Source organism: Typopeltis vanoorti, chromosome 2 (genome assembly GCF_054136105.1).
Source record: "Typopeltis vanoorti isolate ZY-2024b chromosome 2, IOZ_Tvanoo_1.0, whole genome shotgun sequence".
NCBI lineage: Eukaryota > Metazoa > Arthropoda > Arachnida > Uropygi > Thelyphonidae > Typopeltis > Typopeltis vanoorti.
In genome coordinates, this window is record NC_143550.1 from 103331876 (window position 1) to 103345221 (window position 13346).

A 13346-nucleotide genomic window follows, 5' to 3' on the forward strand; every position below is an offset into this window, starting at 1 on the left:
ACCCATCCTCTCAGCAAGGGTTCTGGATGGGCATGTGTCCACTTTGTGGTCAATTACCCCACATTTCAGGCAAGCTGACTCACAGTTATCTTGGTTGTGGCCTGCTTTGAGGCAGTTTTTACATTTCACTCTAGGACAGTCTGCCCCAAGGTGAGTGAAAGCACCACATCTAAAACATTGTTTTTTAACACCAGGGTAATTTATCATTACTCTGGCGGATCCAATAAAAATGAAGTTGGGAACGGGCGTTTTCATCTCGAGGGAGATGTGGACTTCACCCGACTTCCATTTGTGGTTTTCTGCGTCATTTAGGACTTCCACCTTGTGTATAACGCCGAATTTCCCGAATATTTCGTGGATGATCTTTACATCCGTTTCAATATATTCTAAAGGGAATCTGGGGATTCTAAGTAATTTGGTAATACTCCCTACCAAAAATGGAACTATTGTTTTTCCATTACATTCGAATCCTGCAAGTAGTTTGTCTCTTGTTTGCTCACTCCTTACTACTACTTGGAAGCGGCCACCACCAAAGGGAGTAAACCCAAAAATCTGCTCAGCACCGACGCTTTCGATGAGGGCTTTGGCCAAACATCGAGGTCGTACATCAGCTTTCACTTCGATTCCAAGGGTCCGCGTACGCGGCAAAGCCATGCTGGTGAGGCCTAAGCTATTCCCACCACCTAGTGTGTTATTGTTGCCCCAGTCTGGGGTTTATTCTGTATCTGCTGCTGTAGTTTATTATCAAGTGTCTCTATGAGACGCTTTGCCGATAATAACTGAGCTAACATATACTATATATATATATATATACTATATATACTATATACTATATATATACTATATACTATACTATAATTTGCGCTTAGCTAAACAATTTGCTAATCACTTATGGGGAAAGTTCACAAAAATGAACTACACACTGATCTAAGCCAAAAGGCCGAGAAGCGATATATAATATATAATACTGGGACTTTTTATTATAACAAAATTATCCTATTAAAATTTTAAAGGTGTGTCCATTATAATTTAAAAATTTTTGAAAATATTAAAAAAAATTAAAAAAGACTAAAATATTCTAAATAAAATATAAGTTACATAATAATTTCATAAAATTATTTTTATTTTTTTAAAATAAATCATATTTATTAACAAAATTAAGAATCATATGGCTTCATTTTGGCGACAAATTATTCAGAATGTATTTCGATTGTATTCTCATAAAATCTCTAATCAAAATTTCGAAACTTTCAAAGTTTCTACATATATTCGGCATTGAACTAATGTTGGATGCTTAATATCCACTATTTCTAAATAAATACTATTTATTTGTATACTTTAACACAGTAAACAGCAAAGAATTTGCAAAAAAAAAATATTCACATTTAAAGTCTAAATACAAATTTTCGAAATATTTCTTGGGGAAAAAATGTTGGCATAATTTAACGCAAGAATTCAAAATGACTAAGAATCAAATAAAAATAAAAACTGGTTTAATTTCCTAACAGCAAACAGACAATAATACAAGTAATACCAGATAATAATAACAAACAGATAAATAAATAATTATTCTCTAAATATGATTGCTAGAATTTGTATATAATACCTTGAAATATCATTGTGTTCTCCACTGAGTAGAGAAACAGAGCAATGTATATATATCAGTATAAATAAAGAAATACAAATATTTCACATGAAGACTTGCAATACTTCACTTGTTGTAGCAAACAATTATTATTGGAATTTTCGTATGGTGTCCTACCATTTTTTAACTTTTTTTGGAACTCACTCAAATCTTAGATTAGTTAAGCAAGAATTCTGCAAAATATCAAATCCTTCCATTGTAATTGTTATACCAGACATTTTTGAAATGCTTAGACCATCGTTTGTTGAATTGATTGCTGATGGCAACCACCAGAAGTCACAATTTTTTTTTTTTCCTGTTCGATTTGAAATCTTGTTAATCTCCAAGAGTTGGGTGTTCCTGACTGCAGTACTCTTAGTAAGACACGTTCTCCAAAAGCTCTCTGGACCAATGATTCCTTATTAATGATGTACGTGATAGACCAGGATATATTGACAACAGTTACGAGAGAGATATAGCGGGATATTGGATTGCCAGAGCCAATATCTAGGAAGTCTGTAAATCCGGGTATTATTTCCAGCAATAACGGAACGCTAATGATAGCGCGAGCAGTTAAGTGGGGCTTCGTTGTACCTACTGATGATGTGGAATTCGATGTAATATTTTCTATTGATCTTCCTCTCTCTTCTACCTTGACCGCTGCTAGCAGCCAAGTGTTCAGTAAAAGATAAATGAACACTTGATCGGTCATTATCTGAAGCTATCTTTCAATACGTGTTAGTGTTAACACAATGTGATATTTTACTTGATGATAGCGAGTATAATCAATGGATTCCTGGTAATGTATTCCTAATTAATTATCTGATACAGAGAAAGTTAAGTAGTATATATATATATATATATATTGTAATCTAAAATAACTCACCTTTCATCTTTTGCATATTCAGGCCCAATACAACAATGAAGTAGATAGGCTTGTATCTAATTCATTATTATCTTCTGCTTCATGTTTTCTTTTGGTAACATTTAATATACATTGTTGTCATCATGTAGATTCCATTCATTGTTTATTTTTCTCTACAAAATCTTCCTATAACATTGTTTAAATTGAAACAACTAGCTAAAAGGGACTTATATTTCCTAAAGTGCATATGTGTGTTTTATTCTGTCTATTATAGTATTTCGTAGCAATATTTTTCATTCTATGTCAGATGTTTTCAGCCTAAGTCAACTTTGGCATTTCCACAACACTACACGTTTGATAATACGGGTGACTGCAAAGATGATTTCAGCTCACGTCTGGTAGTCATGAGAGAATTCGGCTCATGGAAAATCTGGAATTTATAAAAATGAATGTGGAATAACAGAATCCAAGTGTAGGCTAGCGGACGTGAATTTTAATTGAAGTGCGCTGCCCGGTAGCGGAAAGAGATGATAATGTCCAATAATGGTATATATTTTAATGACGTTGGGATCTCCAACTAATGATTTAAGTTACTAACAGAAAAACAGGAATGGATGAATTTTAAGCAATTTTTCTTCATAACAATTTATCTTTCGGTAAGCAGAAACCCATTAAATATTGCATACAAGTTGTTTGATTCTACTAGTGGCATATTTATATTTCTTTGCAATTATATTTCGAAAAATAAAATATTTTAACAATCTCTCTCTCTCTATCGTATTTTACTGTATTTTATTAGTAAAAGTGACTTATTTTCTCAAAAAAAAAGCCTTGTTTATCAGATACATCTGCAATTTGAGTCATTTTGAGTATGTATTGTATTATTTTATTTACACTTGAATATATTGAGTTAATACTGACTCTTCAATTTCTCTCTCTCTCTCTCTCTCTCTCTTACTGAATTCTTGCTTATTTTTCTCAATATTTATTAAATTTTTTTTTTAGTTTTTATGTTCCTTTTTCGTAATTTTCTTGTCATCAAAATAAAAATTTATTGTGGAAAAGAGCATCTTGCAGTGCATTTCTGACCAATAAAGAAGAACATTCCTTCTTAACGATACGTGAGAACCTATTACATTGTTTTAACTATCCATTCATCTGACTTAACAACAAAATCTGCTCTTGAGGAATTTTGTTGAAAACTGGTAGTGGAGATCTTTATTAAAATCTGTGAACTCATCTACACTTTGGTTTATATATGATTCACTCGCTCATAAAAGTAGGACTGCCAGAAAACATGATTCCAGTGGAATCCTTTGTCGTGAGGATTAGAATTGAGATTCACTGGAAGTACGAAATACGTCTATCAGAACCCTATAATATGTATGTTGACAGTCTACATTCTGTGGCCAGTTTGTTTTGAAGAGGAAAAAATCCCTGTTGTCTCCACATGGGACCAACTAATTCACCTTTAGCTGAAATGCCCTCATAAAAATTTCTCTTTTACTCCGAAAGAAATTGAAACTGGATCTTTCCAGCAGAAAGGTACATGTGGTATTGTACCTTTCTCCGGTACGATAGGTACACGTGGTATTATCCAACTTTACCCTTCCAAGGAACCGTGGGGCTACAAAATTTTCAACTCTATTAATATCTGCCATCCTGGTGCTATCTCTACTCCATTTTTGCATCTACTATCATCAGGAATTTACCCTACTTCTTCTTTCACTATCTCATTCCTCCTTTTACCCTTCTAATGTGTTTGAGAAAAAAAATAATGAGTAAATCTCCTAACCAAAGAAAGAACTAAATATTAGGAGATAATGTAGCCAAAAACAAAAGTAAAGTAATTCTCCAATCTAGTCTACTCTTTCAAAATATAACGCATTACTTTTAAGACAATTGCTCTAAAATAAATACGTTCACAGAAATAGACTCGATTTTATAAATAAGACTAAATAGGGTCCTTTTTAGTCAAAACCGACAAAAATGATTTTAAAAAAAATTCAACACTTTAGCCCTAAGAAGGGCACATGTGAATGACGTGTTTATCTATGAATGACGTCACTATGCATACACTGTGACGTCATTCTTTCATTAGTTGGTTCCAAATGCTTCTTTTATCTAACCTTATGATTTTTTTTTCTGGCAATATGCATCATGACTATTATGGTTTGGACAGTTTTAGTGATATTTACTGTTCGGAATGTTTATTTCCACAAAAATCCTCTAATTTAAGTTAAAGCTAGGTATTTTAGCATCTAAATTATGCAAAGTGGTAAGAAATTAATACAATGTATACTAATCCAACAGCTCTTTAAAATCTCGCAATAATCGGGTTTCGTTAGTTGAAACCAATGAATAAAGCCTTTGTGTGTGTGTGTGTGTGTGTGTGTGTGTGTGTGTGTGTGTGTGTGTGTGTGTGTGTGTGTGTGTGTGTGTGTGTGTGTGTGTGTGTGTGTGTGTGTGTGTGTGTGTGTGTGAGTGTGTGTGTGTGTGAATATTGATTTACTCGGTTGATATACATTTTTTAAAAAATATTGAATGACTAGAAACCGAGAAAAATGAAAACAAAGTTTAATAGCACAACAACGGGTTGTTGTGCTATTAAACTTTTATATATATATATATATATATATATATTTTTTTTTTCAACGTAGAAACGTTGAAGTCTGCGCATTCATTGTTGGCATGCGTATAGCATCTCGTGAACGCCAGTATTTGATCGTAGCACAATGACAGTCTGAAAGGTTGTAACTCAGGTTGTTATTGAGATGTAGGGAGGGTTGAGAATGATTTCTTTTGATTCTATTATCTTTCTTTCAAATTCATCCTGGCAACGGAAAATATTAATTTTCTTTCTAGTTCCCATATGAATTAGAAAGAAAGATAATAGAATCAAAAGAAATCATTCTCAACCCCCCCCTACATCTCAACAACAACCTGAGTTACAACATTTCAGACTGTCATTGTGCTACGATCAAATACTGGCGTTCACGAGATGCTATACGCATGCATACGCCCAACAATGAATGCGCAGACTTCAACGTTTCTATGTTGTTTCCTCAATGTTTTACTGGTTATTTCTTTTGTAATGTGCACCTGAAGAAGGCTGATACAAGCTGAAACGAGTTGTGCTATGAAACGTTGTTTTCATTTTTCTCGGTTTCTAGTCATTCAATATTTAAAATATTGAATATATATATATATATATATATATATATATATATATATATATATATATATATATATATTCATATTATGCAAATAATGAAAACGTTCAGTAGATATTTCATTATTAGATTGTCGGGTTGCTTTTGATCGACTACACAAAGGTGAATCATCAAACAAAAGAACCGAAGTTTCCCAGGAGTGTACGATTTACCTTCGCAAACGGTAATGTTGATGTAATGAAGTCACTTTATAGCCTCGTTGTAGTGTCGGGATCTTAATTAAGTTCGTCGTGTCGCGCGCGCGCACACACACACAAAAAAAAAGCTAAGTTAGGAACAGCAATAAAGTTAACACTTACACAGGATGCTCAGGACGACTGTTTCTACTATCGTTTCATCAAGAGCTTTATTAACGGCGTAACAAGAGAACATCTTCATTTCCTGTGTGAGAAAATAAACTTCAGTGATGTGCGTAATTCAAATGGGATCAAAGAGTGAAAATTGCACTTACTAAAATAAACCAAATAATTCAAGTTAGAAAAGTTTACAGGGGAAAATATATCGTAAAACTTGTGCAAAATACCGTTATTTCTTCAAGTGTATGTCAAAAAAATAAATCTGGAGCTTTATATGCTTGGGAGAAAGTAAGAGCTAGGCAGAACTGGGAAGGGAGGATGGGATGGAAAAGATCTTAGGAATTTAATTAATTATTTGGAGTTATTATAAGGCAATCAAACGAGCATTTTATTTGATAGCTCGAGTTTTTGCACTGTGTTTTTGACGAGAGAAACCAGCAAAATAGTTTTTTTTTTTTTTTTTTTTTTTATCCTTGATGAAATATGAACTCGAGTACGTTCCAAAGAAAAGACATCTGTCGTTCTTCCACCTGGATTATGGAAGCAAGTAACAAAATGAGGTCAGAATAGACCGCCGGGAAGTGTTCTGCTTTGCATCGATCATAAACGGTTAGGAAAATTATGAAACAGAGTATGTCTACTGTCAATGCAGTCTTGTCAGTGTCATGTAATTCATCCTACATAAATGTGTCCAGAAAAACAAAAACTCCAGTTAAATTTACTACATATGAATGCTATATATTGTAATCGATATTATAATTATTTACAAATAATAAAAAATTCTTTATCAGAATCTTCATAATTCGGATATACGCTCATGAGCCAAAACATTATAACCGCCCAGCTTGTTTCTGTCCAACCAGACGGCACGGTTGGCCAGAAACAGGTCGGTAGGGATGCTATCCTGGGTTATTCTTATCCCAACTGAACGCACCTTGGCCGCTAATTCTTACTTGGGGGATTATTTCGGACAAGGTATTTTCCTACATGGCGGTAATGTGGCCCGATGGATTTGATCTCTTCCAGCAAGACAATACCCAGCGTTACAAGGCTTGCATTGAGCAAGCATGGAATCAAACAACATATCCAAGCATCTCGTGTGCTCATCTGACTGCCTAATATTCCTGATTCGAATCTCATCGAATATTTGTGGGATCATGTGGAAGGCGTCATCCGCCAGTCGACGCAAGTATCTCTCGGTCGCTGACCGCTATGACGTTATTCTGTCTAGTTAGTCCAGATTACACCAGACCAGGGTGTGGTCTAGTGCAATCAATGCCAAGATGATTGCAAGCCGTTATCTCGGCCAATGTAGGCCCAACGTGCTACTAGGTGAGTAGGTGATCATAATGTTTCGACTTATGACTGCATATTACATATGAAGTGTTACGGTATTCTTCGTGATAAATTAATGCGGCAACGCCAGAGAAAGGTTAGAAATATCAACTACCATATAACGAATCATCCATGATTTGTATAAACGTTGACAAGCATGCTGGTATACTAACAAATGAAAGATTTTCATGTCATTTTCTAGCTTTTTTTTTTAGTTACTACGAATATAGGTCATACTCATACTTTTAACCTTTGACCTTTAAGCAATTGCAACGTCTGTACATTACTAAATCACCGCTAATTATCCCCCACAAAGAAAGAAACGATAAAATGATTACCAGATTGAGAACGCTTCATCTAAATCTACGAGAGGGGGGGGGGAACAATCAGGTCAATCAAAACGGATTCTGATTGTTTTCTTCGTTTTTTTTTCCTTAATTTCTCATTTGGCACATTCCTTTCAGGCACCGAAATCTTGCAGGCATATTCATTAAGGATCAAACCGTACCTTAATTTCTTTTGAATGTTTTCGATCAGCGAGAGTTAATTTAAATTGTGACAGAAATCTCATTTTGCACGAAGTCATTAGTTATGGGGACAGTAATCTATCTTTTGGGCTCTTTCAATGTCCCCAGCCATCGATTACCATTCTCAGTGCAAAGAATCCCAATGTGTGACAGTCACTACAATGAAGTAGTTTCCACAGGCACGCGCACAAACACATGCAGTTAAGGGGATCAAATATTCACGTCATTAACTAAACTAAAAGATGACAAGAGAAAATGACGAGCATTGAAATAATCTCGTCTTTATTTTGCTTCTCTCCAATGATGGATCTGTTCGTTTAATTTGTCTAAAAGTGACGTTCAATTTAATTTATCCATTTCAAGTGAAGAGATCGTTTGAAACTCAGTGAGTCGAAGAACCACACAAATAAATTTGTTCTGTCAGATTTCGAGCTATAATCGATTTATTCGACATTCGTCTCACAAACGTGCACCCAACTTAGTTGCTTACACGATTAGGTTTCTCAACTTTCTTACATCTTTCCACTCCAAGTAATTTGCTCCATAACAGACTAGTGAGAGAAAGGGACTGTCCTTGTACATTACTTGAAGCACTGACGGTGGCCTGTAGCTATGAGATTTCGAACATATTATTCCGAACTTTGATCGCTAATCAATAGCCACATTACAGATTAGAGTTCAGTACACTGCGCGATATCGAACCACTTGGTTGCTACCTGGGAATATACTTGAAAGTTTTCAACAGCGACAACAATCATACATTGTTGAAGTCGCGAGAATATTTTTATATAAATTACATAATAGGTAGATTTAAACACTGTTTTTCTTTAACGAATACTAATATAGTAATAAATCTCATCGATAAATAAAGGTCGTACAACAATGAAGAATTAGCGTGTTTATTCAACAATGTAAGAACACGTGATTATCTGATAAAAACTAAACAACAATGCAGTAGGCAATAATGAGCAATCGACAAACCCAATAATATTTCATTGATGAACAATAAACAATATTTCGGATAAACTTAAGTAACAATGAACTAATTTATATTTTAAGTGTTTTATGATTTTTAAAACTGAGTAATAAACAGTGTAGGCTCTTGGCTTGAAATCGTCGGGGTGCTGCAACTTTCGAAATATACATACACACTGTAAGTACAGTGTATACGTGTTTGGATAAAATATCAAAATTATGGTAAAGATTAAAAAAAAAAAATAAGCATGAAAAAATATTGTTTATTATCGATAAAATTATACAGTTTGGCATAATTCAAAATTACTTAAAAATAAAATCCATTCCTTTAATTTTAATTAAAAATGGATTTTTATTATTTTATACAAAATAAGAGAATTGTATAGGATTGTTGATGATAAAATTAAATATTACAAGCAAATATAAATAAATGAATAAATAAATTATATATATATATATATATATATATATAAATAAATTGGAGGGGGTGCTGCAGATCCGCAGTGCCTATGCACGAGCCTCCCCTGGTAATAAATAAAGTTAACCTTTTGGGGGGGGGGGGGGGAAGTGGAGGAGCAAAAAGTGGCGACTGTTGAGTCTTTTGCCACACAAAAAATAATATGCACGATCGCTTGCAGTCTACTGCTCGGTGCATCATTTTGATATGTGTCCGTAATAAAATGCAAACTTCGTATACAAATAGTTTCTTAGCTTATCAAAACTCATATTTTAATGTGAGATTCAGTTTTGTGTTCCTTAAGTCACCCTCAACAACGACTTCTATCCTACTGTCAAAAGAATGAATAGCTGTATAAGTAACATTAAATTCTATGTTATTTAAATTAGGTCTACCGTGTCAAATGCGCAAGTCCTATCGGATTTTCTGTATTCTTCAAATTCCAGAAACTTTCGGTGAAATATGGGAGTCTCCGCCTCGCTATAATACAATAACTTACCAGTGCAATGAGTAGCAGAGACGTTCAGAAGAAGGTAATAAAATTCAGAATCAAGGAGTTTAGAAGAGGCCGACATTTGAGACAGATCGCCTGTCTCCTTCTATGTGACCAGGCATTATTCAATAAAATAAATACATTCCACTGAGGTAGCTTGTGGAAAGTGGAAAGACTGCAATAGCTTATGACAATAGAAAACTGTAGTGAGGAACCCGGATGTGTTCCAACTACGTAGCTTGTATTTTTCGTTTTTATTTTCAGTAAGCTGTCATTCATGAACAAGGATGCATGTACACTTTCAAATGAACGCTTAGATGTGCTTCGTCAGTGTTTTCGCAGTCGCTCAAAAGACAAGTGTGCGTCCTTGCTTGAAGATGGGAATTCTGGTGGAAATAGCCAACATTCAGGCATTTGGAAAGGAAAAAATCATTCGATGTTTTCTCCGAGAAGGAGCGTTAATAATGTTTTATAGCTGAGGAAGCAGCGAGCTCCATTGATTGCATTTTCTTTTCGTATACGTTGAAATTGACATTTTTTTTGACCACTACATACTCTAGAAATCTCGATATCTATCAAATACTGTAGTCTGTATATTCTCAACAATGAAAAAGTAATAAATAATCTTCATTGTTGTCGTTTTTTATTGTCGTTAATGAACTTACGCATTGACTTTAATAATAAAATGACAACAAAATGCTTTTCATTGTTCAGTGAACTGAAATGAAATGAAAGCTCGTCAGAATTGTTTTTCAATTGTTATAATGATCACATTATTTGCATCGCATGTTTGTAGTCTTCTGTTTGAACTCAAGTCACCAGCAAAACAAAATGAAAGAAATTTACATGCAAATTTAGAACAGAAAATGAAATTTACATTGTTAGCGTGCAAAAATAATAATAACAATCGATTTTAGATTTTATTTCTTGTAAATTTCGGACCGCGTTTATTTGTTAAGTATTCAAAATAACTGATTTCTTGTGCCATCCCTATAAAATAGATTTATTAATTAAAACAGTACACACATATTCATTCTAATAAACCAAAACGCACTGCATACAGCTTGTGAAACGTTCACCAAATAATATCAGTGCATTATTACAAGTGCGAAGCCAACAGACGTTCGCGCTGTGTGGAATTAAGGTGTCACATGTACAATACTAATTAGCAATTAATACTGTCGGACCCACTCGCATATAAAAGCCTGATAATCTAATCATTGATTGGGTTGAAATTAAGAGAGAAGAGTCACTGCCATTTTCTGACGTCAATGTGTCACATGATAAATTTCTGTCCAGGTTTAATTCTTTCAATACTCACAAAGCATCGATGATCTGATAAATTTAACGACTATAAATCAAATTTTAAACAAAACTAAAGAATTTGAAATATCTTTTATCAGAAAACGTAGAATAGACACTTATGAGCCAAACAGTATGACAATCCAGCCTGTTTCCGGCCAACGAGCCTGCACGGTTTGCCGGAAACAGGCTGTGGTTGGGGTAATCTGATATGGGGTTTATTTTCATAGACATCACTGGGTCCTCTCATACCTAGTGAATAATCTTGACATCTTATCACTCCATGCGAACCAATTGGAAGCTTCATATACATATGGTATAACTATATCGTTGCTTACCTTTCCCCGTAAACCTGAAAGATGCTGGCTTGTTCTTAAAATCAAAATCCAATGGATATTACATCTGAAAATTTATTATTACAACAGAAAACAGATCATCAGGACAATTTTCCTTACATGGGTATATGAATGGCTCTGTTGCGATAATCATTAACATTTTACCGATAAGCGATTTCCTAATTCTAACAAATCGTATTAACGTTTTGAACAGAAAAATAAAGAGTTACGAAACAAATTACATAGAATGCGAAAATTATGAGCCCCATATATGATAGTGTTCGTTTTCGCTGCGTCTTCTAACAAGCTTGTAATTACTTGAGTAACTTACCTGACCGGTGATATTTACTGTGACATCCGAAGTCGTTATCCATCCTCCTTTGGGATCAGCAGCGACGGTATTCGAAGAATGAACCGGTCTAGCATCCACGACCCATGAGACTTCAGCTGGTGGATTACTTCTCTCTGTTGTACATACCATTGTCACCGTGTCACCCGCTTTGGCCTCTTTGGGACCAGTAATTCTCACCTTGGCCGGAGCGACTAAAGATAGAAATGGCATGTTGTCAGTACACTATAACTTAACACTATCTTCTAAACCAAACATGATGTTTCTTAGAATGTCATTGTTTCAAGAGATTAAAAAAAAACATGAACTGGATTAGTGAGCATCTCTCTCTCTCTCTCTCTCTCTCTCTCTCTCTGTAAAAAAAAAATTATATATATATATATTACTCATTTACTCATTACATCTATTACTTATATTACTCATTACATCTCCAGTAATCAGTAATATATATATATATATATTACTGATTACTGGAGATGTTTGCTAATTATTCCCAAATACGTTATTAACAATCCCGAAGCCATTAAAACAAATAACTATGAATATATTAATTTCCATCAATACTTACACTGAACAGTCAGTTTGATAGCAACACTGGTCGATTGAGGACTGACAACACTAGACGCTTCGCATTTGTAAACTGCATTATTATCGGTTGCTTCCGCCACGAGAGTAAGGGTATTTGTGGACTCCCTTCCAGTCGTTGTATACGAAAAATCAACCTGTTCTCCATTCTTGAACCATACAAGCTGAGCCAAGGGATTACCTCCTCTTGCCACACAAGACAGGATCACTGTGTCTCCTACCCGTATTGTCTCTCCTTCTCGATATCCTTCTATGAGAGGTGGACCTGGGGGAACTACAAAAGAAAAAAAAAATGATGGGTGAGTCAGAGTGCATGTAAGAGTAAAATTACACACGCTGCGTCACAAAAGGTATCTGTTAGCTTTTTTGCGCATGATCAGTCAGAATAATTGGATTCGTAAACGCAGACACACCACAGTCATCGAAGGGCATTCATTGGAAAATACCTGACACGAGAAAAATGCGAAGAAATCTCGGAATTCGCCAGAAAAAATTAACATAATAAAACGGTGACATTGTTGAAGTTCTATTCTTGTGCTAATTCAGTTTACTGCGCTATCATTTTATTTAATTACATCAGTTTCGGGAGGGGGGGGGATACACGAGACATAATGGGACAAATATAAACCCCCTAAAAGGAACACCACGTCTGTTTTATCACTTCATTCCTTTGATGTGAATAATACGACTTTTGTTACGTAAATAAAAATTGTACATTTCAAGATTCTAATGTACATTTCAGCAACCAAATAATAATAATAAACAGTATTTTAACACAGCAGTTCTTTCGTTTCATAATTTTAATTATGCCACGATTTATGAGTTTCACTATTAATGACCTGTCTTGGTCTTTGGTGAGTAATGCAGTTAGATAACATATTCGATTTTTGATGAGTTTTAATGTTGAGCAATAAATTAATTATAAAATTATGGATGTGTAGCTATAAAAATGACTAAAATATAGTGCGGC

The 13346-nt window shown here is 34.5% G+C and overlaps 1 protein-coding gene across 1 annotated transcript in view; it reads right to left on the minus strand.

Moving 5' to 3' along the window:
- The window catches only part of sns (nephrin adhesion molecule sticks and stones), a 254295-nt gene that overhangs the window by 41960 nt on the left and 198989 nt on the right, over positions 1 to 13346 (minus strand). Inside the window, exons 7-9 of the mRNA XM_090412430.1 lie at positions 12360 to 12650; positions 11774 to 11985; positions 6022 to 6103 (exon numbers count right to left, since the gene is read on the minus strand). Coding sequence (XP_090268556.1) covers positions 6022 to 6103; positions 11774 to 11985; positions 12360 to 12650 — 585 coding nt within the window. The remainder of the gene's footprint in view (positions 1 to 6021; positions 6104 to 11773; positions 11986 to 12359; positions 12651 to 13346) is intronic.